This window comes from Buteo buteo, chromosome Z, assembly GCF_964188355.1.
Source record: "Buteo buteo chromosome Z, bButBut1.hap1.1, whole genome shotgun sequence".
Lineage (NCBI taxonomy): Eukaryota > Metazoa > Chordata > Aves > Accipitriformes > Accipitridae > Buteo > Buteo buteo.
This window is the reverse complement of record NC_134204.1, coordinates 88,958,972-88,984,398: the sequence shown is the minus strand read 5'-3', so window position 1 is coordinate 88,984,398 and position 25,427 is coordinate 88,958,972. Positions and strand designations below refer to the sequence as shown.

General features: G+C 62.8%; 2 protein-coding genes across 2 annotated transcripts; both read right to left on the bottom strand.

Moving 5' to 3' along the window:
• Positions 1–1,104: 1,104 nt before the first annotated feature.
• SHKBP1 (SH3KBP1 binding protein 1) lies at positions 1,105–6,037 on the bottom strand. Its single transcript, XM_075021340.1, is given in 18 exon segments — positions 1,105–1,928; positions 1,931–2,040; positions 2,158–2,257; positions 2,350–2,528; positions 2,612–2,708; positions 2,787–2,942; positions 3,022–3,192; positions 3,305–3,421; positions 3,513–3,600; positions 3,674–3,789; positions 3,890–4,080; positions 4,176–4,260; positions 4,342–4,512; positions 4,602–4,682; positions 4,796–4,928; positions 5,024–5,069; positions 5,224–5,277; positions 5,949–6,037. Coding segments are annotated over 18 exon segments (2,205 nt in total). The 5' UTR covers positions 6,017–6,037; the 3' UTR covers positions 1,105–1,686.
• Positions 6,038–7,773: 1,736 nt separating this feature from the next.
• SPTBN4 (spectrin beta, non-erythrocytic 4) lies at positions 7,774–25,326 on the bottom strand. The gene is made up of 34 exons (XM_075020861.1): positions 25,185–25,326; positions 24,929–25,080; positions 24,542–24,715; positions 24,363–24,454; positions 24,163–24,243; positions 23,955–24,070; positions 23,602–23,714; positions 23,191–23,378; positions 22,986–23,103; positions 22,736–22,894; positions 22,242–22,544; positions 22,001–22,151; positions 21,007–21,877; positions 20,785–20,922; positions 19,727–20,483; positions 19,402–19,604; positions 19,045–19,135; positions 18,226–18,372; positions 16,668–16,931; positions 14,388–14,612; positions 13,838–13,927; positions 13,475–13,753; positions 13,255–13,385; positions 12,962–13,166; positions 11,919–12,541; positions 11,296–11,434; positions 11,124–11,208; positions 10,772–10,968; positions 10,002–10,408; positions 9,853–9,922; positions 8,789–9,117; positions 8,201–8,374; positions 8,022–8,064; positions 7,774–7,935 (listed from the first exon to the last, which is right to left on the bottom strand). The coding sequence occupies exons 1-34, from the start codon at positions 25,324–25,326 to the stop codon at positions 7,774–7,776; spliced, it is 7,419 nt and encodes a 2,472-aa protein (XP_074876962.1).
• Positions 25,327–25,427: the final 101 nt, after the last annotated feature.

Genomic DNA, 25,427 nt, shown 5'->3' with positions numbered 1-25,427 from the left:
TCCCATAGGGGACCCCTATATGCCACAGAGGAGCCCACAGAGAACCCCCACAGCCCATAGGGGACCCCCTATCCCACAGGGGAACCTCCAATCCTCATAGGGGATCCCATATCCCATACCCCTACACCTGATAGGAGACCCCCCCACGCCATAGGGGACCCCATATCCCATAGGGGACGTCCTATACCCTACAGGAAGCCCCAAAGAGAATATCCACACCCTAGAGGGGACACCTGTACCCTATAGGGGACCCCACAAAGAACCCCCACACCCCATAGGGCCTTCCTTCACCCCCATAGCCCCCCCATCCCCTCTAGCTCCCCAGCCCGCCCAACCTTATAGCCCCCTATAGCCCCCCAATACTTTTCCGGCACCAGCAGCCAAGGGGGACTGAGCTCCAGCCGGGGGCTGGAGGAGGGGGCTGTATTTGGGGGGCCATACCCCCCCCCCAAAATCTGGGAACCCACAGATACCAGGGACACCCCCCCACATACCCCTGACCCAGCTGCAGCTGCAAGAGGGGAAACTGAGGCACGGGGTGGGGGACACCCTCCCAAAATTTTTCTAGCAGCGGCTGCCAGGAATATACACGTGAGGCTCTGCACACCCATGTCAGGGTGTGAACATACATGTGAGGCTGTACGCACACGTCAGGCTGCAAACACACATGTGAGGTTCTGTACATGTGTCAGGCTGCGTGCAAGTGTGTGAGGCTGTGTGCAAGTGTGTCAGGCTGCGTGCACACGCGTGAGGCTGCGTGCATACATGTGACGCTGTGTGCAAGCATGTGACGCGGCATACACACGTGAAAGCATGTGCACGTGTGTGAGGCTGTGTGCGCGCACGTGAGGCTATATGCACATGTAAAACTACATGCAAGCGTGTAGAGCTGCACGCACACGTGCAAGGCTGCGTGCATGTGTCTGATGCCGTGTGCAAATAGATATTGCTGTGTGCACGCGTGTGAGGTTCCACATGTGTGAGGCCATATGCACGTGTGCACGTGAAGCCGTGAACACGCATCAGAGGCTCCGTGCACGCCCCACGTATGTGTGATGCTGCGTGCCCACAGCCCACACTGCATGTCCGTGCCATGCACGCACGTGTGCCAGCCATGCCCCACCCGGTGTGTGCACATACGTGTGCGTGTCCCCATACCTGGTGGGGCCCCCCTTTCCCCCCCCACGCGCTCGGGGGCACGGGGAGCTGGGGGGGGCGAGGGGGAGGGTGAGCTATAGGGGGCTTGGTTATGGGGGAAAGAGCTATAGGGGGTCACGGGGGGCTGAGAGCTATAGGGGACACAGAAGGGCTTGAGCAATGGGGGACCATCTGTAAGGGCTCTGGGGGGGGTCAGCTATAGGGGTTCTGCGCTATAGGAAGCGAAGGGGGCCACCCCCCCCACCCCAAGACACCGCTGGGGGGGACAGGACCCCCAAAAAAACCACAGGGCACGAAGCAGAGGCAAAAAGGGGTGTATGGAGGGGGAACCCCGAAAACCACAGCGCTTTGGCATGGTGGGGGGGCCTTCCTCTGTGCCCCCCTCCCCAAAATCTGAGGGGGGGACACAGACAACAGCTGTGTCCCCCCAAAGTGAAGGCACATGGCAGGGGGGGGTCCTGCCCCCCTCAAAACGACGTCTCGTTGAGCCGAGATTTGGGGGTCGCCAACGGGACAATGGGGAGAGCGTCAGCAGTTGCAGGGGGGGCAGGGACAGGCCCGGGGGGAGGGGGCACAGTCCTGGGAGCCGTAGGGGGGGGTCCGGAATTGGGGGGTCGACGTGGAGGTGGGGGTCGGAGGATTTTGCTTTTCCCCCCAAAACGGGGGAGTTCGGGGTTCTCGGGGGGGCCAAGGCGTTGGGCCAGTTCCTGGCAGCGCTCCACAAAACTGCCCCCACCTCGGGGACCCCCGGAAAAGGGAGGGTCCCCCTCTGCCCCCCGATAACGGGGTTGGGGGGGGACACCCAGGGGTTCCCCGCGGTGTTTCGGCAGTGGAGGGGAAGGGGTCGGCGTATCCACCCGGCTGGGCCCTGGCGACCGAAGGCTGCAAAGAAAAAATGGGGGGGGGGGGGGGGGAATACGGTGGGCAACCCCCAAAAACCTAAACCTGGGGGGAGGGGGAGGAAGGGGAGATGGGGGGGGCGCTGTGGTGGTCTCCTACCTGGTGTTGGGGGTCCGGGGGGGTCCGGGGGGTCCAGTTAATGCCAAATCGCATTGATCCAGTTGCCGTAACAGCTCCTCTTCCGTCAAACCACCGGCTTCTGTGGAGTGAAGGGTGAGGATTGGGCTTTTTTGGGGGAAGGGGTTGCACGCCAAAATTCCGCCACCCCCTCTCCCCCACTCCAGCACTTACCTGGGGGCTTCCCCAACATCTCCATGGCGGTGGTGAGGTCCCACATCTGGACGCTGCCGTTGGCGTGGCCGGTGAAGAGGTAACGGCGCGGACGGGAACCGATCCGGCTGGAGCCTTCGCACTCGTGGACGGTGAAGGCGGTGATGGCTGCGGCGTCGACCGAACGCACCTCGCAGATCCTGGGGGGCGGGGGATGACACTCCGTGACCCCCCTCAGCACCCCAATTTTTCCTTCACCGGTGGCAAAACCGTCAGCGCTCACCTTTTACCGGTGGAGGAAAGCCGGACAAAGACCTGGCACGCATCCGGCACCACTCTTTGAATGAAGACCTGCTGCTCGTCCCGTTCGCCGAAAGGTCCTGCCAGTAAAAACCCATGGCTCGGTGCCCATCCTGTGCCATTGTCCCACCTCACCGCCAAACCTGGCGCTCTTTTACCAATATCGGTGCCAGCGCCGCAGCCAGCAGGACCGTCAAGATCATCCAGGGAGAGGATTTTGAAGGAAGCCAATGGCGTCGAGCCAGGTTGGGTAGAAATCATCCCACGGAAACGAGTCACTGTCCAGGTCCGGACGTGGTTGTTGTCGGCACAAACTGGGAAAATGGAGGGTGGATGAGTGGCAAACACCAGTGATTTCCTCACCCGGCAGTGTTTTCCTCGCCCAGCGCTCACCGGAGATGAGGTGTTTCTCCGAAAGCATGATTTTGGTGACGGGGCTTCGGTGTACGGTGAAAGTTTGGAAGAGTTGAGGACCGGAGCCCACTGTTTCAGGGTGCTGCACGATGACCCGTACTACACCGGAGCTGGTGCCATAGGCGATCTCGATCCAGTTCCCGCTGTCACCTACGGACACGACCCCCCCCTCAAAATGATCCCAAAGCCCTCCCAGTTCATCCCAGTAGCAAACCAGTGGGGTGAGAAGCCACCCCCCAAGGTGGGCAGCAGGAGCTCTTACTGGTCTTGGGGGTGAGGTAGACGCTGAGGGCAGTGACAGCATCTTCGGTGGGGTCACGGTAAAGCTCTGTCACCAGCAGATCGTTGTCCTTCATGCGCAGGGGGAACTTCTGAACGTCTGGGGGCAGAGGGGACACACACAGAGGGACGGTGGCAGCGGCAGCATTGCCACCGGCCGAGGCAGTTAGAGCCGCATCATCAGCACTCACCCACATAGTAGATGGAGCCGTTGTTGCAACCGAGGAGGAGGAAGGTGCCAGCAGCATCGTAGCTGTTGATGGGGACGACGTCCTGGATCTGCAGGAGGGATGGGAAAGGAGTTTTGGGGACAATCTGAGGACAAACCAGTGGCGGTGGTACCTGTGCTCACCTGCCAGTGCTTGGTGACAGCGTTCCAGACGCCAATTTTGCCAGTGTGGCTAGTGGCGATGAGTTGGTTCCCCACGAAGAAGAGGGCTTCCACCGGCACTCCCAGGTGGAAGACGCCTGGGTGAGGAGAATACATCCAGAAAGAAGCCAAGGAGGCCAGATCCTGCCAAAATCTTCCAGGATCAAGTCGGTGGCAGGGTCAGGGATGGTTTCTCACCGATCTCGCTGCCATTGCCGTCAGCTTGCAGGGCCCAGAGGATGATCTCGCTGCAAGACGCCACCGCCACCATCTTGTCGTGGTCACCCAAAGCTCCACCGAGCACCTTGGCGTTGAGGGCCACCCGTTCGATCACCCAGTCCAAGCGGGGACTGGAGAAGACTTGCTGCCACCCCGACGTCTCCTTCATCCTGGGGACAAACAGGAGAAGATGGCAGGGCATGGGGCAGGGCTTGAGGACATTGCCGGCACAAGACGGGGGTCCCTGGTCCCCCCACCAGTTTACCTATAGCAGACAAGGAACTGGGCGTAAGCCACCGCAATCCAGTTGTGATGCCCACAGACGATCCGTACCGCTCCCGGTTCGCTCGCTAAGGGGAAAAAAACAGGCGGTAAAGCTTGTGCCACGATGGTTTAGAATCGGAGAAAGTACCCAGTTGTACCATCCTTACCGGCGGCAAGGGTTCGGTCTTCCAACAAGCGCCCCAATAAACCAGCGTTACCCAAATTGGGGGGCATGGTGTTACTGCGTCGCACAGGGGCTCTGTCGGTCGTCGCCGGTAAACGGGCAGCAATCTGTGGCCCCGCCACACTGTGCCGGTTACGGCGTTTGGCTGGTAAGACTGTTGGGGGAGGTCAGGAGGAGAAAATGGGGGGGGGGGGCGTTAAGGGGTGATTGCTCCCTACATGGTGTTGGGGGGTTTGGATTTACCTGGCGGGGGCAGATACCCGTTGAAGAGGACACTGCCACAAGATGAACGGTCCAATTCTTCCCGTAGCTGCAAGCGGCGAACTTGGTGGGGGGGAAGGAAAAACAGAGCCGTGAACCCCAAAATGTGGAATACTGGGGGGGGAGGGCCCCCCCCCAAGGATCCCCCCCCACTGTCAGCCCCCCAAAGTCATCACCTAGAGGGGTAATGCCGTAAAATTGGGCTTCGTGGAGGAGGAGAGAGATGCTGACACCTCGGGGGTCGAGCTCTTTCGTCCGGAGGAAGTTGAGGATGGGGGCGAAGACGGTGGGGTCCCGATCGATGAAAATCTTGGGGGGGGGGGGGACAGACATGACATGAAATTTTTGGGGACAGCCCCCCCCCCCACACACACACACACTGGGGCTTGGGAATGAAAACTCACTGCTCCCGTCTCATCCTTCAAGGTGGAGATGCGGCCGCTCAGGAGGCTGGGGGGGGGGGGCAGAACAGACATATGGGGGATTTAGGGGCTGGGGGGGGGGGGGGGGGTGTCCTGTGTGGACCCCCCCCAGTCCCGGGACACCCCCCTAACTTTCCCTGGGGGGGTCCATGTGTGTGCTGTGCCCTCTCCGCTGCTGTCACCTGGAGAAGAAGGAGTCTGAAATCCAGGTCAGTGTCTGGCGGGATGTGCTGAACCTGTGGGAGAGGGCAGGTGGGGGGGGTCAGAGCTGGGGTGGGGGGACAGAGAAAGACTCGGGGAGGGGCCAGAAGCCCCCGGGGGGCATAGAAAGACAACTTGGGGGGGGGGGGCAGAAAGACCCCCCGGGGAGGGGCATAGACCTAGGGGCCCCCAAAAAAACCTTGGGAGGTGGCAGAAAGACCCTCGGGGCCTGCAGAAAACCCCGGGGGGGGGGGGGGCAGAAAGACCCCTGGGGGAGGGGCAAAGACCTGGCGGGGCAGAAAGACCTTGGGGGGGGCCCTGGGGAGACCCAGGGAAGGCGGGGGGTGGAATCAGGCTGGGGGAGGCGGGGGGGGGGGGGGGCACAAGGGGCGGCCTGAGGGGGGTCCTAAGGGCATTGGGGGGGGGATCCGAGGGGACTGGGGGGGCCCGGAAGAGCGAAACCAGGGCGGGGGGGGGGGAGGAGCACACAACCGGGGGTGACCCCAAAGTGCCGGGGGATGGGGAAGCGGGGGGAGGAAGGGAAAGCAGGGGGACCCGGAAGGCTGAGGCGGGGACACCGGAGGGGGGGAACCCGGAAGGAGGAAGAGGGGAAGACAAGGAGAGCCTGGGGGGAACCGGGGGGAACCGGGGGGAAGCGGAGGGAAGCGGAGGGGACCGGGGGTCCCGTGGGACAGGGCCCACGCGCCTCTTGCCGCCCACGTTGAGCTGCACGACCTCCGCCCCGGGCCGCGCCGCCCCGCCCGATGCCGCCATGGTCACCCGGCACTACCGCTTCCGCCCGGCGCCACGGCCTCCGGGATTCTTATTGGTCGATCCGTGCTAGCGCCCCTCCCTCCGCTGCTCGCTATTGGTTCGTCCGAAGAGACCCCCCTCCCCGCGGCCGCACCCTCCCGCCCCGCCCCGCTGCTGGGTTTCGTCCAGCCCGCGCAGAGCCTGCACGCCCATTGGCCGAACGCGGTGTCACTCAGGCAGAGGGGGGGATTTTTTTGTCCTGATCCCGCCCCATCTTAAAGGCCCAGCAACATCACTGAGTGGCGGGACGGGGAGGGACAGGGTGCGCAAAGCCCCCCTCCCCCCCAGGCCCCCCCCCAGCCTCATTAACCCCCCCCAACCCTCAGGCCCCCCTCAAACCCCTCTCAGCCCCCCCAGGTAACCCCCCACCCCCCTCATGCCCCTCCCCCCAGCCCCCCCCGAAACCCCTCAACTCCTCCCAATAGCCCCCCCCCACCAGCGACCTCCCCAGGCCCCCCCCAACGCCCCCCTTGCCCCCCCCCGAAATCCCCCTAACCCTCCCAAGCCCCCCCAAACCCCTGCAATGACCCCACCCAGCCCTCCCTCAGCCCCCCCGAACCCTCAGACCCCCACCAGGGGTGCCCCCCCCCCAAGCCCCACACACACCACCGGGGGGGTCCCCCCAGGCTCCTTCCTGCTCCTTTATTTTGGGGGTGCTGATGGCGGGTGCAGCGGGGGGTTTATTACATTTATACAGTCACAGCGCGGCGCTTGGGCCCAGGGGGGATCCCCAGAGTGGGGGGGGGGGCAAGTGCTTGGGAGGGGTGTGTTAATTCGGGGGGGGGGGGGTGTTTTCCTGGCTTTTGTTAAAATCTTTACAAATACAAACTCTGCCCTCCCCCCGCCCTCGAGTTTGGGGGGGGGGCCCCCATGGCTCTGTCACACATCCCCAGTGTCAAATTTGGGGTACCCCAGGGTGATGGGGACCCCGCAGGGTGATGGGGACCCTCCCCTTGGGTGTTGGGGACCCCCCGGGTGATCAGGATCCCCCCCCAGGGTGATGGGGACCCCACCTGGGTGATGGGGAACCCCCCCGGCTCTATGGCTTGTGCAAGGGAAAAGGGGGGGCCTAGGGAGGGGACCCCAGGGACGAGGGGTGGGGGGGAATTGGAAGGGGGAGGCTGTCCCCTCCCACCCAGCAGCTCTCTCTGGCACGGACCCACTCCCCAAATCCAGGTTTGGGGGGGCACCCAGGATTTGGGGGTACCCAGGATGGGGGGGCAGCCGGGAGTTGAGGGGGGAAGACCCAGGATCTGGGGTGATGGGACACCCAGGACTTGGGGGGGGACACACACCCAGGATTTGGGGTACCCAGGATTTGGGGGGGGGCACCCAGGATCTGGAGGCACCTGGAATTGGGGGGGGCACCCTGGATTTTGGGGCAGAACCCTGCACTGGGGGACACCCAGGATTTGGGGTACCCAGGATTTAGGGGAGGGCAGCCAGGATTGGAGGGGGCGGCACCCAAGATTAGGGGTCACCCAGGATTTGGAGGGGGGTCACCCAGGATTTCATGAGGGGGGGGCACCCCATCCCCATGGTGCCCCCCCCCACATAGCCCCCCCCCAACCCATGGGGCACAAAGAAGGGGGGGGTGTATCCCCAAAATCAGCCCCCCCCCCCGAGCCCCCTGGGTAAGTCCTGTCCACAGCCGAACTGTGTGTCCCCCACCCCAATGGGTGGGTGGGTGGGGGGCCCCCAAAAATTCGGGGGGGGTGTCACTTCCGTCTCCCCGAGGTGCTGGAGCGGCGGTCGCCCTCCCGCCGGGGGAGGCCCTCGTCGGTGGAGGAGGTGGTGAGAAGAGCTTGGCTCCACCGCGCCACCTCGGCGTGCTCCTGGGCACAGGCGGCCAGCGCCCTCAGCCACCCCCGCATGTCCTCCTGAGGGAGGGACACCCCAAAACCATCATCAGACACCCCCCCCAAAATCTCCACGACCACCCCCAACCCCCTCTGTAGACCCCCACCTCATCCTTGGCTTGCAGGAGGAACTCGCTCCCGTCGCTGGTCCTACAAGAGAAGAACCTACTCAACGACACCCACCCAACAACGCCACCCAACCAACCCCAGGAATTTGGGGGGACCCCCCAACCCAACCCCGGGAATTTGAGGGACCCCCCCCCAACCCACGAGCACCCCGACGTACTTGAGCTTGAAGACGTTCTTCTTCTTCTTGTAGTCGTTGGCCACCTCGCTGGTGGAGTGGTGGAGGTTGAGGAGGGGTTCACCGCCGTGCGTGCTGCCCGTCGCTTGACCCTTGGCATCCTTGTAGAAGCCCAGGTCACCCTTGCTCAGGACGCAGTAGAGGTTCACCCAAGATCTGGTCAAGGACGGGGACACGGTGGAGGGGTGGGGTGGGTGGGGTGGTGGCATCAGCAGGTGACCCAACACTGCTGGTGGGTTTGGGTGGTGGGGATCACCCAAGCTCGGGGGCACCCGCTGCATGGATGGACCTCCAAACCCTGGTGAACCCTCTCCATTGATGGACACCCCAAACCCTGCTGCATGATGTCGACTGAATGACCCTCCAAGTCATGGTGAACCCTCTCCATGATGGATCCCCAAAAGCTGGTGCAACCTCTGCCCTGAGAGACCCCCCAAATCCTGGTGTATGATGTCCCTTGATTGACCCTGGTGAACCTTCACCATTGATGGACCCCCCCAACCCCTGATGCACCCCCTTCCCTTGCAGACCCCCACCCCACCTCCCCCCCCGCCATTGTCCCCCACCAACCTGTTGGACGCCTTCTTGTTGGGTCCATCAAGCTCGTGCTTGCGGAAGAGGAAGCCCTCGTGCTGCACCGTGTGGGTGGGGGGTGGCGGGGGCGGCGGGGCGCTGCCCTGTGCCGGGGCCGACCGCGACCTCCGCGTCTCCCCCGGACCCTGAGCGGGGTCTTTGGGTCGTGGACGTCGGCGGGGTTTGGGGCGGTCGCGGGCGCGGGGTCGGTCGGGTCGCGGCATTCTCTCCGGCAATGCCTCCGGGCCGGTGGGCAGGCGGGCGGGGGACTCCCGCTCCCGGGGCTGGGGGGGGGGGGGGGGGGGGCGATGGGCATCGGGATGTGGCTCCCGGTGGCCCCCCAAGGTGGGGATGCCAAGGGGATGTTGAGGGGATGTGAAGGAGATGCCAAGGGGACACCAAGGAGATGCCAAGGGGACACCAAGGAGAAGCCAAGGGGACACTGAGGGGACATGAAGGAGATGCCAGGAGGACACCAAGGACACACCAATATGACGCCAAGGCAATATCAAGGGGACACCAAGGGTATTCTTAAGAGGATACCAAGGGGGTGTTGAAGGGATGCCAAGGGGACACCAATGCGATGCCAAGGGGACGCCAAGTTGAAGGCAAGGAGGTGCCAAGGGGATGCCAAGGAAATGCCGAGGACACACTAAAGGGACGCTGAGGGGACACCAAGGGGGCTCCAAGGGGATGCCAAGGGCACACCGAGGTGATGCCAAGGAAAAACCAAGGGGACTTCAAGGTGATGCCAAGTAGATGTCAAGGAGACACCAAGGGAAAGCCAAGGAGACACCAAGGGGACACCAAGGAGACGCCAAGGGAATGCCAGGGGAAACTGAGGGGACACCAATATGATGCCAAGGGGACACCAAGGGGACGTCAAGGGGATGCCAAGGTGATGTCAAGGAAAAACCAAGGAGACTTCAAGGGGACACCAAGTAGACGCTCAGGGGACGCCAAGTAGATACCAAGGAGACACCAAGGGGACGCCAAGGGGAAACCAAGGGGTTGCCAAGGGGACATCAATATGATGCCAAGGGGATGCCAAGGGGACTCACTGGAGCTGGCAAGGGGCCACCCGCCTCCTTCTCCTGCAGCTGCTCCACGATGTCAGCCAGGGTGGCTTTGCTGTCGGCGGAGATTTGGGGGGGTCACGTCAGTCCCGGCCACCTGATGGTGACACCGGCATCCCTGTCCCCGCGCTCACCCGCCGCCCTTGCCGTCGTGCCGCGGCGGCTCCGGTTCACTGGATTCCTGGCGTTCCAACCGGCGCTCTCGCCGCTCCCGGCGCCGTTCCAGCAGCCCTGTCCTGGCCTCCCCAGGCTCTTCGGTTCTGGGGGGCACCGGTGTCTCACCGGCGGTGGTAGGGGGGGTTGGCTCCCCCACGGGACCCCCATCCCCAGGAGGTCCCTGGACACGGTCAAGCTTGGGCTGTAGGCGCTCAGGACGGAGCTCATGGCGCACGTAGGCAACGCGGGGCTCTAGCCGGCGGCTTTCCAGGCGCTCGGACCCCCCCGGCGATGGCATTGACCCCCCTGGGGGTTCCCCCAAAAATTTGCGGCTCAGGAGCGGTGTTGGTGGCTGCTTGTTCTGCTCCGCTTTCAGTTTCTCGATCTGCGGGGATGGGGTGTGGTGCAGTGGAGGTGGAGATGGTGGAGATAATGGAGATGGAGATGATGGAGATGATGGAAATGATGGAGATGGGGATGGGATGGGATGGGATGGGGACATGGATGGGGATGAAATGGAGGTGAGGTAGGGATGGAGATGAGGATGAGGATGGAGATGGGGATGGGGATGGGATGGGTATGGAGATGGGGATGGGATGGGAACAAGGATGTGGATGGGAAAAGGGATGGAGATGAGGATGGAGATGTGTACAGGAATGGGGATGCTGAGCCGGTGGCTGCAGTGGCCCCCGGGGTGGGGGGCTGGGACGGGGGGTGACATCAGCCCCCCCCCGCAAGGTGCCCATACCGTGGTGAGCCGTCTCAGGGAACTGAACCTCTCCTCCCAAGCAGCAGCCGCCTTCCGGAAAGCCTCGTGCCGCCGGATCAGCTGCTCCACCTCGTCCACGCTGCTGCCCAGCTCTTGGCTCTTGAGCAAAGGCTCCTGGGCCGTCAGCCAAGCGTCGGCCACCACCGCCTCCTGGGCGAACTGGTGCACCTCCAGCACTATGGGACGGACGGACGGGCGGACGGAAGGACGTGCTCGTGGCGGCACCCCCCACAAAGAGCATCCCACCCCCACGGTGGTGGAGGATCTGACCCCCTCCCCAAATTACCACCACCACCACCACCTCCACCACCCCCCCCCAGGTAGGACTCACTCTGCTGCAGCCATTCCCAGTGCTTGTCCCACTTCTCCATCATCTCCTTCTTCTTCGCAAGCAGCTTCTCCACGTGGGCTTTGATCTGCAGGGATGGAGGAGATGGGTTGGGACCCCCCCCAACAGCTGCAGCCACCCCCACCTGACTGTCCACCCCCCCCACTGTGGGCACCTCGTCGGCTGCGGGGCTCTTGCTGAGAATGAGGTTCTTGCCGAGCTCCAGGCAAGCGGCGATACTCTTGCCGCGAGCTTCTATCTCGCTCTTGAGCCCTTGGTGGTCGTTCATCAGCAGCTCCACCGAGGAGACGTCCCTGTGAGAGGGGATGGGGGCTGGGAGGGCAGGAGGGGACAGGGATGGGCCACCCCCCCCCCAGGATGGGACAGGAGACGGGTCCTTGGCTTCATGGATGGGAGAGGACATGGATCCTTTGATGGAACAGGATGTCTTTTGTTTCATGGATGGGATAGGACATGAGTCCTTGGGATGGGTCCTCCAGGTGGGACAGGACATGGGTCCTTGGCCCCATGGGTGGGACAGGACGTGGGTCCTTGGCAACATGGATAGGCCAGGACACGTGTCTTTAGGATGGAACAGGACACGGGTCTTTGGTGACATGGGTCCCTGGTCCTCCAGATGGAACAAGACACAATTCCTTGGCTTCATGGATGGGACAAGGCAAGGGTCCTCTGGATGGGACAGGACACAGGTCCTTGGCACCACAGATGGGCCAGAATGTGGTTCTTGGAGGCCAGCGCAGGACACAGGACCTCGGCACAGCCCACAGCTCCCGCTACCTGGGCTTCTCTCCAGCGCCGATCTGGCAGAGGACGCCATCCATCCAGGCGAGAAGGTCTCTCACGGTGCCGACGAAGCGGATCTTATCAGCGACGCTGGCGACATGGAGCCGGCACTCCTCGCACGCCGCCAAGAGCTCCTTCCATGCCCGTAGCACCTCCTGCTCCCTCCCGGCGATGGCCTCGGCATTGTCCCCGGCATAGAGGGTCCTCAACTGTGCCGCACCCTCTTGTAGCTGCCGGACTTGGGTCACCAACACCTCCACATCGTGCTCGAAGGCACCCAATGCCCGTTGCAAGGCTCCGGCCGACGTCCTGCCCTCACGGGCTGCCAGTTCAGGCAGGCGTTGCCTTTTCTCCTCGATTTGCCCCAAAACCTCTTTGCAATCATTGAAGAACTTGTGCAATTCATGGGAAGCTGCCAACATCTGTGCCCTGGTCTCCATCAGCTCCAGAAGATCTGCCCAAGCTTCGTTGACCCCATCCTTCCATTCAGCGATGGTGGCAGCGTCAGCGTGCCCGTAGTCAATCAATTCGTCCACCATTTGGTTGACGGCGGCGATCCTCTCCTGCCCAACGCTGCCCGTCTCGCTGGCGAACTCCAGGAATTTCTCCTGGAGTAGCTGAGATGGGCAGGGATGGGCAAGGGTGAGGAGTGGGCAGTGCCAGGCAGGGATGGGGGCAGGACCCCCAGCATGATGCACTGCTGGTGCCTAGGACCAAGATGGTGGCAGGACCCCGAGCATGGGGCATTGATGGTGCCCAGGACCCACAGCATGGGGCAGGGACCACAACAAGACCTCTGGCATGGGGCAGGAACAATGCCAGGACCCCAGGCACAGGATGGGGACAATTCCAGGACCTTTGGCATGGGGAAGGGATAATGACAAGACCCCCAGCATGGGGCAGGAACCACAACAAGACCCCTCACCCAGGGGAGGGACTTCACCAGGACCCTCAGCACAGCATGGGGACAACTCCAGGACCCTTGGCACGGGGCACAGACAATGCCAAGACCCTCCTTGGCGCATCCCCCAACTCACTGTGACATGCTCGAAGTCCTGTCCCAGCTCTGGTGAGCCGGCCACCACCTCCTTCTCAGCGATCCAATGCTCCAGCTCGTCCACCTCGCGGTTGAGCTGGTAGAGCCAATATTGCTGCTCCAACTTGGCCTTGCGTTCCTCCACCAGGTCCTTCAGAGACACGTACAGCCGGTCAACCTGCGACTGCCGCCTGCTGACCTGTTCGCTGGGCAAGGGACACAGCGCCCGGTGAACGCCAAAGACCCCGGCATTTTAGGGCGATGGGGGATGGGTGTTGGGGGGCTTGAACCCACCTTTGAGGGTGGCCCAACTCTAGAAGAGCACGGCATTGGCGAGAGAGTTGGGCGATGGTCTCCTCGTAGTTCTCCACCGTTTGCTCTGTCAGGAGGTGCTTCTTGAGGAGTTGTAGGGTGCTCTGCTCATCCTTGGATGGAGGGGGGGACATGTTGGGGAGGTGAGATGCTGGGGGTGGGTCTTAAATTTCTTCCTCCCACAAGCCACCCCCATCAGCACCTTCCCCTTCTCCTCGCTCATCAATAGCAGCTCTTGCTCGCCCAACCACGATTCCACCTCGGCCACGTCAAAGTAGTATTGCTCCAGTTGGTAGGTGGCATCCAAGGTTTGCTGCCTGCGCTCTGCCTGCTCCTGCAGCTCCCCCCACATCGTCCCCAAACGCTCCAAAAGACGTCGGACCCCTTCGGCTTCGGGGCTTTTGATGGAGGCAACGGCTGCGGCACGTTCCAGCACCTCGTCCACGCGAGGTCGGTGGACCTGGATCTCCCGGCGGAGGTTCTGGTAGGGGTGTGGGTGGAGAGGGGGTGGGTATTGGGGGGGTCATCGGTGTGTGTCCCCACCCTCCATGGTGCGGGGGCTGACCTGGTTCTTCTTGATGAACTGCTGGACCGTCTGCAGGTTGGTGCCGTGGTCCTTCAGCGTGGCCAAGGGCAGGCGGTCCTGCACCCACAGCTGGCGGTGGGGGCAGTGGGATGGACCTCAGCATCATCCCTGATCCTGATCCTGTCCCCATCCCCATCCCCATCACATCCCATCCCAGGGTTTCCTCACCTATCCCACCCCATCACACCCCATCCCACCCTATCCCAGGAGTTCCTCACCCATCCCACCCCACCCAATCCCATCCCATCTGATCCCAGGGGTTCCTCACCCATCCCATCCCATCCCATCCCATCCCATCCCATCCCATCCCATCCCATCCCATCCCATCCCATCCCATCCCTATCCCAGTTTCTCCCCTGAGTTTGAAGTCCCTCTTGCACAAGCACCCATCCCACGTCTCCTTACATTTGGGGTCCCCATTGCACCAGCACCCATCCTACCTCACCCCATCCCTTCCGTTCCCATCGCACCCCACCCCATCCCAGGGATTCCTCACCCCTCCCACCCCACCCCATCCCCATGTACTCACCACCTCATCTTCCAGCTCATGGCTGACTTGATGAACCTCCTTGGAAGCCAACAGGATTCTCCGACGTTCCTTGAGGGGCTCGATCAGGCGGACGATACGGGTCCCCACTGCGCTTTGCCGCTCCCCCACCGCCTGCCTGCCCGCTGCCTGTGCGGGCAGCGCCGCTGCCTGCACCTGCAGCTCCCCCACCTCCTTGTACCACTCCTCCACCTGCGACTCCATCGTCTGCGGGGGGGGGACGGGGCACGGACACACCCCAGGATGGGACACTGGCGATCAGGATGGGAGAAGAGAGCCACCCCCGCCAACCTCGCCAGGACCCCCGGCACTGGAGCGGGGTGTCGGTGTCGTGCTGGCTGTGCCAGCTGTGCCGGGGAACCTCTGCCGTGAGTCAGCACCAAGATGAGCTGGTGGTGCTGAGCTCCCATTGCAACTGGGACTGAGCACTGGGGTGCCCCCAACATCCAACATCCCCCCACAACACCCAACATCCCCCCAAACACCCGACATTCCCCCAACACCCAACATCCCCCCCCAATATCCCCCCAAACACCTGATGTCCCCCCAACACCCAACATCCCCCCAACACCCAACGTCCCCCCAAACACCTGACATCCCCCCAACACCCAGCACCCCCCAAACACATGACATCCCCCAACACCAAACAACCCCCCAACACTCAACATCTCCCCCAACACCCAACATCCCCCCCAAACACCCAACGTCCCCCCCAAACACCTGACATCCCCCCAATACCCAATGTCCCACCCAAACACCTGATGTTCCCCTAACACCCAACGCCCCCCAAACACACGACATCCCCCGGACACCCAACGTCCCCCCCAACACACAACATCCCCCCCAAACACCTGACATCCCCCCAACACCCAGTGTCCCCCCCCAACACCCAACGTCCCCCCCAAACACCTGACATCCCCCCAGCACCCAATGTCCTCCCCAAACACCTGATGTCCCCCCAACACCCAACACCCCCACAAACACACGACATCCCCCAACACCAAACATCGCCCCAACACCCAACATCCACCCCCAAACACCTGACATCCCCCCAGCACCCAATGTCCTCCCCAAACACCTGATGTCCCCCCAACATCCCCCCCGAACACCCAACATCCCCTGAACACCCAACGTCCCCCCCAACACCCAACATCCCCCCCAAACACACAACATCCCCCCAAACGTCCCCCAAACTCTGGTGTCCCCCCATAAATTGGTGTCCCCCTCACCACTTGACATCCCCCCAACACCCGATGTCCCCCCATAACCTGGTGTCCCCCCAACACCCAATGTTCCCCCAAGACCTGATGTCCCCCCAAGACCTGGTGCCCACCCAACACCCAGTGTCCCGCCATAACCTGGTGTCCCCCCCAAGACCTGATGTTCCCCATAACCTCATCTTCCCCGTAACCTGGTGCCCCCCAACACCCGATGTCCCCTCAACACCTGATGTCCCCCCCAACACCTGGTGACCCCCAACACCCAATGTCCCCCCAACACCCGATGTCCCCTCAACACCTGATGTCCCCCCCAACACCTGGTGACCCCCAACACCCAATGTCCCCCCAACACCCGATGTCCCCTCAACACCTGATGTCCCCCCCAACACCTGGTGACCCCCAACACCCAATGTCCCCCCAACACCCGATGTCCCCTCAACACCTGATGTCCCCCCCAACACCTGGTGACCCCCAACACCCAATGTCCCCCCAACACCCGATGTCCCCTCAACACCTGATGTCCCCCCCAACACCTGGTGACCCCCAACACCCAATGTCCCCCCAACACCCGATGTCCCCTCAACACCTGATGTCCCCCCCAACACCTGGTGACCCCCAACACCCAATGTCCCCCCAACACCCGATGTCCCCTCAACACCTGATGTCCCCCCCAACACCTGGTGACCCCCAACACCCAATGTCCCCCCAACACCCGATGTCCCCTCAACACCTGATGTCCCCCCCAACACCTGGTGACCCCCAACACCCAATGTCCCCCCAACACCCGATGTCCCCTCAACACCTGATGTCCCCCCCAACACCTGGTGACCCCCAACACCCAATGTCCCCCCAACACCCGATGTCCCCTCAACACCTGATGTCCCCCCCAACACCTGGTGACCCCCCCAACACCCAATGTCCCCCCAACACCCGATGTCCCCTCAACACCTGATGTCCCCCCCAACACCTGGTGACCCCCAACACCCAATGTCCCCCCAACACCCGATGTCCCTCCAACACCCAGTGCCCCCCCCCAACCCACCTGCAACCTCTTGAGCTGCCTGCTGACGCTAAGAAGGTCAGCTCCTGCCCCCACCGTCTCCAGCTGCTCCTCCAGCCTCCCCAGCCGCGCCTCCATGTCGGCGTAACTCCGCGCCAAGCGCTCGGCGGCGGCGGCTTCCGCCAACCGGCGGCTCCTGGCTTGGCTGGTGGTTTCCAACTCTACCCAACATTGCCGTAACTCTTCCAGTTGACGCCGAACAGCATCGGCTAATTCAGGTTTGGTGAGGAGAAGTTCTTCACCTTCCTGGGGTGGGGTAGGGGGGGTCAAAAGGGGGTGTCAAGGAGGCGGGTGTCGTTCCCCCCCCCCGTCCACCCTGGGATTTGGGGTGTTGACCGTTGGCCATGGGGGTGGTGGCTCTTCAGACGTCATGCAGGGCGCCCCCTGGTGGGGGAGGGAGGGGGCGCAGGGCTTTGGGTGGCACCCGGGGGCGGAGGTGTAGCAAAAGGGGGGGTGCAGCGGGGGGGGGTTGTAGCGAAAGGGGGTGAAGAGAAAAGACGGGTGCAGCTGGGGGGTTGTAGGGAAGGGGGGGTAGCAAAAGGTGGGGTGCAGCGAAATGGGGGGTGCAGCAAAAGGGGGGTGCAGGGACAGGGGGGTGCAATGGGGGGTGCAACAAAATGGGGCTGCAGCAAAAGGGGGGTGCAGTGGGCGTTGCAGTGGGGGTGCAGCGGAATGGGGGTGCAGGAAATGGGGGGTGCAGGGAAAGGGGGTGCACTGGGGGGTGCAGCGAAATGGGGGTGCAGCAAAAGGGGGGTGCAGGGAAAGGGGGGTGATGCAGCAAAGTGGGGTGCAGTGAAATGGGGGTGCAGGGACAGGGGGGTGCAATAGGGGTGCAGCAAGATGGGGTGCAGCAAAAGGGGGGTGCAGTGGGGGTGCAGCGAAATGGGGGGCAGGAAAAGGGGGGTGCAGGAAAAGGGGGGGTGACGCAGCAAAGTGGGGTGCAGTGAAATGGGGGTGCAGGGAAAGGGGGTGCAGTAAAAGGGGGTGCAGCAAAAGGGAGTGCAGCTGGGGGTTAGCAAAAGTGGGGTGCACCAAAAGGGGGCGTGCAGCGAAAGGGGGGGTGCAGCCAGAGAGGGGTGCAGGGAAATGGGGGTGCAGCTGGAGAGGGGGTGCAGTGGGGAAGGATCCGGGGGGGTGATGCAGCAAAAGTGGGGTGCAGCAAAAGGTGGGTGCAGCTGAGGAAGATGCAGCCGGGGGGGGTGCAACGGGGGGTGCGTGTGCAAAGAAATGGGGGTGCAGCCAGGGAAAGATTGCAACGGGGGGGGTTGCAACCGAGGAAGGATGCAATGGCGGGGGGGGAGATGCAGCAAGCAGGGATGCGGCGGGGGGGGGGGGAGGATGCAACGAGCTAGGGAAGCATGCAACGGGGGGGGGGGGGCTGCAGCAAGAGGGGGGGGCCCCCGCAACCACCACGTCACCCCCAAACGCCTCGCCCCTCAAGCCCCCCGCGCCTGGCAAGGAAGCGGTTAAAGCTCATCCCTCCCCCCCCTCCACCCTACGACCCCCCCCTTTTTTTTCTTCTCCCCCCCCCCCCTTCTACCTTCTCGATCTTCTCCAGCCACTCTTTATTCTGCGCCAGCTCGGCCATGAACGCTTGGTGCTTCAGCCATGGTTTGGGGGGGCGAGGGGGGGGGTCCCGGGAGGGGTCCCCCGCCATCAGCACCTTCTCCCGGATCCAGCCATCCAGCTAAAGGGAAAAGGAGGGCGGGGGGGGGGGGAATGAGGTTGTAAAACCCACCCCCCCCCCCCCAAAAAAGGGATCCCCGCAACCCTTGGAAGGGTGACGGGCCCACGTTGGGGCCTGCGGTCCCTCTACAGCGAGGAGGAAGAGGAGGATGACGGTGAAGAAGGCGAAGAAGAGGAGGATGAGGATGAGGATGATGGTGGCATTGGCGTGATGCCGCAGAGCCTTTGCAGCAGATGCCGGGCGGAGCGCGGAGGCCGGATCCGGCCTCCCCGGTTATCTGCGCCAAAAAGGCGACCGGGGATCTGGCCAACCTCCCCCGTGTGCCGTAACCGCGCCGCGCCGGTGATGGACCACTGCGGCTCACACCGCGGCCGGCGGCGAAGCCCCCTGAGATGCTGAGGAGCATCTGTGGGGATGTATGGGACCCACTGGTCCAGGGTTTGGGGGCGTGGGGGCTTGGGGACCCTTGGGGACCACCCCCGCCCCCCCCCCCCCCCAAACCCGTGACCCAGACCACACCGGCATCAGCGGTAGCACCTATCCCGGGGGTCCACAACCCCCAGCCCAGCACCCAGTTGGGACTCTGTGCACCCAAACTTGGAGCCAGCCCCCCCCGGCCCTTCCTGAATAATTTGGGGGGGGGCGGAGCGGTGACAGGGGTCCGGGTCCTACCTCGTGGCAGTCCTGGAGGAACCGCTGCAGCTCGAGGTGGTCCTCAAGCCGCTGCATCCACTCCTGAGCCAGCTGGTAGTTGCGTTGGCTCCTGTGAATTGGGGGGGGGACACCCGGCTCAGTGCTGCCCAGCTGGTGACACCCCCCCCCCCAGCACCCCAATTAAGCACCTAATTAACCCACCCCAGCCCCTTGCAAAGCGAATTAATCCAAGGGGGAAACTGAGGCACGGGGTTGCACGTTCCCCATCAGCCGTGGTGAGGATGCACCAGCAGATCCAGCTTCATCATTGTCCCTGGGGGTAGGGGGGGTCCCGGGTGCCGGGGGGAGTCAAAGCGTTGCTGTCCCGGCACCTACTTGGCACGGAGACTCTCCATCGCCTCAGCCACGCGGTCGCTGTAGAGGTTGCCTTGACGTTGGAGGCTCTCGCCAGCTTGTAGAGCCAGTTGGATCTTCTGCAGGTTGAGGTCCATGGTGGTGGTGAAGTCCTTGTGCTTCTTGATGGCGTTGCTCACCCCTTCCACCGTGTCAGGGAGCTCAGCATGGACCAAGGTGGACTCCTGGAGAACGGATGGAGCAGATGCCAGTGATGGGCTCTCTATCCCTGGTCACCTCTTCTCTTTGCACCATCCTCCCCAACTCAACCGTAAGGTCACCAAGAACTTCTCCCACCCATCTCTACCTGGTTGTAGAGGCTGGTCTCGCATTGCTGGACATCCCGGAGGAAGAGGTGGAAGACATGAGATTGCACCAGCACCTCTCTTCGCGTCTCCCAGCTCTGCAGCAGCTTGCCCCAGCCCGCATCCAGCTTCTGCAACCACTGCTGCAACGAGAGGTAGGGGACCTCCGTCTCCTCCAAGGCCAACAGATCGCTGGCCGCTTGGATCTTGGCGTAGTCCTCCTCATAGCCGTTGATCTCCTCTTTGAGGGCCGCGTGTTGGTTCAACAACCTCTCTGCTTCGGCCAAGCTATCCGGCACCTCCTCGGAGGCTACAGCGGCTTGAGTCTTCACCAACCAACTGAGGAAGTTGTCCAAGTCTTGGATGAACTGTTGCAAGCGACCGGCAACGGTCAAAGAGTCCTCACAACCTTGCAGCGCCCGCTTCAGGGCCTCCCACTCCTCGCTGATCTGCTCGAAGGGCAGCAGGATCTCCAGGGCTCGCCCGGGGTGGGAGGCAGCCAAGGCTTCGCCTTCCCGTTGAAGCTCCACCAACCGAGGTTCCAAGACCACCAGAGCTGCCTCCATGGTGGAGAGGCGGCGTTGCAAGGCCAACACACCACCCAGGTCACCGCCGCCTGATTGCGTGGCTTCAATGGCTTTTCTCTTCTCCCGCACCTGCGCCTTCATCTCACCACACTCCAGCAGGTAGTTCTGGATCTTCAGGACAGAGCTGAGTTGGCTCTTCTTGTGCTCCACCAGCTCCACCACCCGATTCCACCTGGGGATGGAGGTGGGACGAGACCAGGATGGAGCCCTCCACCGGCACTGCCACCAGGACGGCATCCACCTTGGGCATCACTAACACTTGGGATGGGCTCAGGCTATTGTACTGGAGAGCTGGGCCCCATGGGGACGTCCCACCAGGTTGGGAGAGCCCCAAGTCTGGGGTCTGCCAGCAGCCCCACAGCTTGTTCCCGCCACCAAGGACCCCCCCAAGCAGTATGGGGTCCCTCTTGGGCATGATGGATCCCCAGCATGGACTTGGCCCCACAGCTTGGCCTCCCTCCCCAAACCTGTACCTGCTGTTGAGGTGGTCCTGGCAGGAGCGGACCTCCTCTGAGCTGGGGTGACCCCCATCCACTAACTGCTGCACCACCTGGTTGACATCCAAGATCCGTCCCATGACGCTGTTCATCTCCTGGTCCAGGCTCTCAAACCTGGGGAGGAGAGGTGAGCGGTGGGTTCTCCGACGGGGCAAGGGACCCAGGCATCCGGTCCTGTTCCCATCCCCCCTAACACACCTATGCTGGACCACCTCAACCTCATCCAACTCCTCCGGCACCTCCATCCTCTCCAACCACTGCTCCTTCTCGTCCACCCAGACCTCGCAGGCGTGCACCTCGCTGAACATACGGTAGACGGCCAAAGCGTCCTGCAACCACTGCTGCCGCAGCACGGCTACCTCGGCCACCTCCCCGTAGAGCTGCTCCACCTCCACCACCCGGATCTGCACGTCAACCCCTTGACGGTGCTCAGGTGCCAGAAGAGCCAACTGCTTCCGGAGGGCCAACACGGCCGCCCGGTGCTTCTCCACCTCTTCCACCACTGCCCGGTGCTTCCGCAGAAGAGCTTGGGTGGAATAGTCATCATGGCCAAAGTCATCGCTGGAGACGATGCGGTAGGTGTCCTGCAACCAGGCTACCAAGTCATCCGTCTCGGTGCTGAACTGGAAGAAGTTGAGGGCCTCCTGCAACCGTTGTTGGTGCAACCCTGTCACCTCCTCCAGCTTCTTCCAGCGGAGGCGAACTTCCCGCATCTTCTCCTGGATCCCACCGGGGCTGAAGCGTTTCTTGGCCAAGATCTGCTCGCCCCTCTTCATGGTCTGGTGCAACAGAGCCCGTCTGCTGCCCAGCTCACCCAACATGCTCTTGTGCTTGTTGGTCAATGTCAAGACGCTGCTCAGGTCCCGGCCACACGTCTTGGCGGCCAGGATCTGCTCCTTCTCTCGGATCCACGCCTCAGCCTCCTCCATCTCCTGGAAGAAGGCCCAAAGCTGGCGGGAGTCCTCCAGCTCCTTGCGTCTCTTGCCCGCCAGCTCCCCCAGCTCCTCCAGACACGTCTGGACATGGTTGACCCTGTTGCAGATGATCTGGGGGTCGCAGGGTTGGTAGCCTGGACCAAGAGAACCAGATCTTAGTGGAGATGGTCTACAGCACCCTGAAGACCTTGGTTGACCCCTCCCAAGGCCAAGCATCTCCCAGTCCTCGTGGTGCCCATCCCGGTGCCCCACGTTACCCTCCAGCTCTGAGAACTTGAGCGCAGCGGCGTTGAGTGCCTGCACTCGGTCAGTCTGGGCAGAGATGTCGGCCTCCAGCAGCCCGTGCTTCTGCAGCAGGTCCTCAACCTCCAGAAGATGCTTCCCCAAATCCTTAGAGACCAACAGCACCTGGGGAAGGGGAACGAGGCCACGAGGTCCAGAGCTGCTCACCACATCCTCCATGGGGACGCCTGGTACCTGCCGTGTCCCTGGCTCTACCTGCATCTCCTCCATCCAGTCAATCATGTAGACCATCTCCTGGAAGATCTTCTGCAGGGCCAGGTTCTGCTCAAGGCGGGCACGACGGGCACGGACCAGCTCGGTCAACAGCCCCCACTGCCGAAGGATGTTGTCCTTTTGGGCACTGATGCGTTTGGTGTCATAGTAGCCCTCAGACTCCATCTCCAGGGCCAGCTCCACCACCACCTGGATGCGCTCTTGGTAGGAGGAGATATCAGCCTCGATGGCCTCATGCTTCTTCATAGCAGCCTCCACTGCCGGCAGGTCGTAGCCAAAGTTGTCCTGGGGTGGGGAGAGATGCCATCCGGCGGGGTGGACCACTCCTCGGTCAATGAGGGGGCTCAGTGAGGCTAGCCAGGAGGTCCCACCACCCGAGTGTTGGGTTCCTCACCCCCCAACCCCAGCCAGGGAGAGGACCCAGGTGTCCTGCCCTAGGGTGAGGGTCCCCACTGAGCCCCCTCACCCCATCCCACCTGCGAGACCAAGCGTTGGTTCTCATTCAACCACGTCTCCCTCATGACGGCCTTGTGGTCGAAACGCTGGGCCAGCAGCTCTAGCTTCTCCTGCCGGATCAGCTCATTACGCAGCGACACCTCCCGCTCATGCTCTGCCTTCTCCAGGCAGGTCCAAGCCTGCGGGGTGGGACACCGGGCTCAACAAGGGGATCCCCAGCCCTTCTCGGGGTCGGCCAGGATAGAGAGGTCACCCCCAGCCCACCAGCACCTTATTGATGTCGGAGATACTCTTGCCCTCACTGGGGATGTAGAGCTTGCGGTTGTTGGCTCGTAGCTTGCTCTGGATGGTGAAGAGCAGGACCTCCAGGTTCCCCTTCTCCTGGAACCTGCGGGGTGGCAGGACCAGGTCAGGATTCAGCCATGGTCCCACCCCCTGCCCGTGGTTGTCCCCCCCAACCCCAGGAGGCGCTCACTTGACGGGCTTCTCCAGGGTGCAGAAGGCGGTGAAGGCCTGGAGCTGCTGCTGCACCCCAGTCAAGGAGTTGGCAAACTTCTGGTTGCTGATGATGGTGATGGTGTGCTGGATCCAGGCGAGCAGCTCAGCTGCCAGTGCCTCATACCGCTCGATGATGGCCTCGATCTCCATAGCCTGATCCAGAACCTGGTGGGAAACCGGTGAGTCACCTGTGCAGCTCAGGGGTGCAGCCCACAGAACCCCTTCGAGCAACCATGGGTGGCTTGGTGTGCAACCTGCTTGGCCCAGCCCCTCCAGGGACCAGCATGGCCCTGTCCTTGCTGGTGCCCAGTGGAACGAGGGATGGGACATCCCATGGACCAAAGGATGGGACACACCATGGAGCCACAGGGCGTGGGCCAAAACCCACCTTCCCGATGCGCTTCCCCTCCACAGCCAGTGCCTTCATCTTGGAGAAGTAGTGGTAGAAGGACACCACGTAAGTGATGATGGACTTCTCGTCGGGGTCCTCCATGTTAACGTCTGGTGGGAGGTGAAGTGTTGGTCCCCAAGCCTGCTCGGCTCCCCGGAGTCCCCCCCTGACCACCAGCCCTGGTCCAGCAAAGCCCATCCACCAACTTCAACCTCAACCTTGAGCCCTCCCAAAAATCCTCTGAGGTGAAAAACAAAGGCGGGAGCAATTAGCCAGATGGGTGGAGACACCCCACCCTATGTGGACGGATAGATGGACAGACCCCTGCCCTGGTCCTGTCCCGTCCCTACCCTCGGGGTCCAGCAGCTTGCTGAGCCCCAACTGCTGCTCAGCCGTGTTGAAGGCTTGTTGAAGGTTGTAGGTCGCGTTGGACTTGGTCAGCTTGTGGAAGTCGATGAGGTCCGGCCTGCAAGAGGGACACAGTTGCTTTGAGCCCCCCACCCCACAGAGGGAACCTAGGCGTCCAGGTTGGCACCCCTGCCCTCCCCCACAGCAGACCTGTGCTTGTGGATGAGCGCGTTGAAGGCCAACCCATCCCTCCAACTGGTGGTGAAGTTCTGGATGTTCACCTCGGGGTAGCTGTGGGGAAAGGGTGGGGGTCACATGGTGCTGGATCCATCCCCCGTCCATGGGGGGGGGGGGGCCGGGAAGGTCCATCCCAGCACCAGGACAGCGCAAGGAGGGGGGTCACCGCTCACCCCGCTGTCTTCATCTGGCACCAGAGCAGCAGAGCATCCTTGGCCGAGCGTGTCTCCCGGTTGTCTTCGGTCTTGATTTTGATCACCTGGATCTGGGGAAAGCCAAGGGGCACTGACACACGGCTGGGTCCCGGGGTGGGGACGCCATCCCCAGGGTGGGGACAGCCCCGCCCCGCTACCTGGAAGCGGAGGATGATGGTCCAGATGAGGCCGAGGGTGAGGCGGTGGTTGCCGTCCACGATGTCGTGTGAGCCCACGTTCTCTAGATGAACCCGTTGCTCCTTGAGGAACTGCAACGCCTTGTCCACGTTCTCCAAGGAGTGGATCCGCATCCGGCCCCGTGTCGGTTTGGGCTGCCGGAGACACCGGCACCCGTCACCCCCACCTCACCCCTACATTGGAGAAGGTCCTCCCACCCAGTTCATCACAACCTCGAGGTGGGTGGAACCTGCAGCACGCTACTCGTGGAGGGGGGGGTGGTGATGGGGAGGTCCCAACTCAACCCAAGCCCGTGGCAGATGGGACCTGGGTGGTGGTGGTGGAGATGGGGAGGTCCTGGCTCTCACCAGCTGCTCCCCAGAGAGCACCTCCAGCAGCCGGGTGAGGACGTAGCCATCACGGAGATCGGCGTAGAGATCCCCAATACGGCAGGAGACACGGGCGAGGTGGGAGTTCACCCACTTGGTGAAAGTCTTCTTCTGCACTGCATCCCTCTCATCTACCCGGGGAAGAAACAGGTTCAGCCATGGTGGCGGGGGGCAGGGGGGGGCAGGATTGGACCAGGCACCTGGGGCTTTGCCGGGACGGTGAGGATGGATTTACCGGCCAAGGCTTTGATGCGGGAACACTCGAAGAGCTTGGCGGTGGCCGTGGTGTCGTCCCAAACCCGCGGGTCGGGGTTCTCCCAGGGGCCGTTGTTGTTTTGCTGCTCCATGTTGTCCAGCTCGGCCGCCACGGCCGCCATCGGGCTGGGGGGGTGGAAATTGGGGGGGGGGGGCACACACACACACACACACCCCCATGCGTGTGGGTGTGTCCATATGCGTGGGCGAGGGGGTCAGTGAT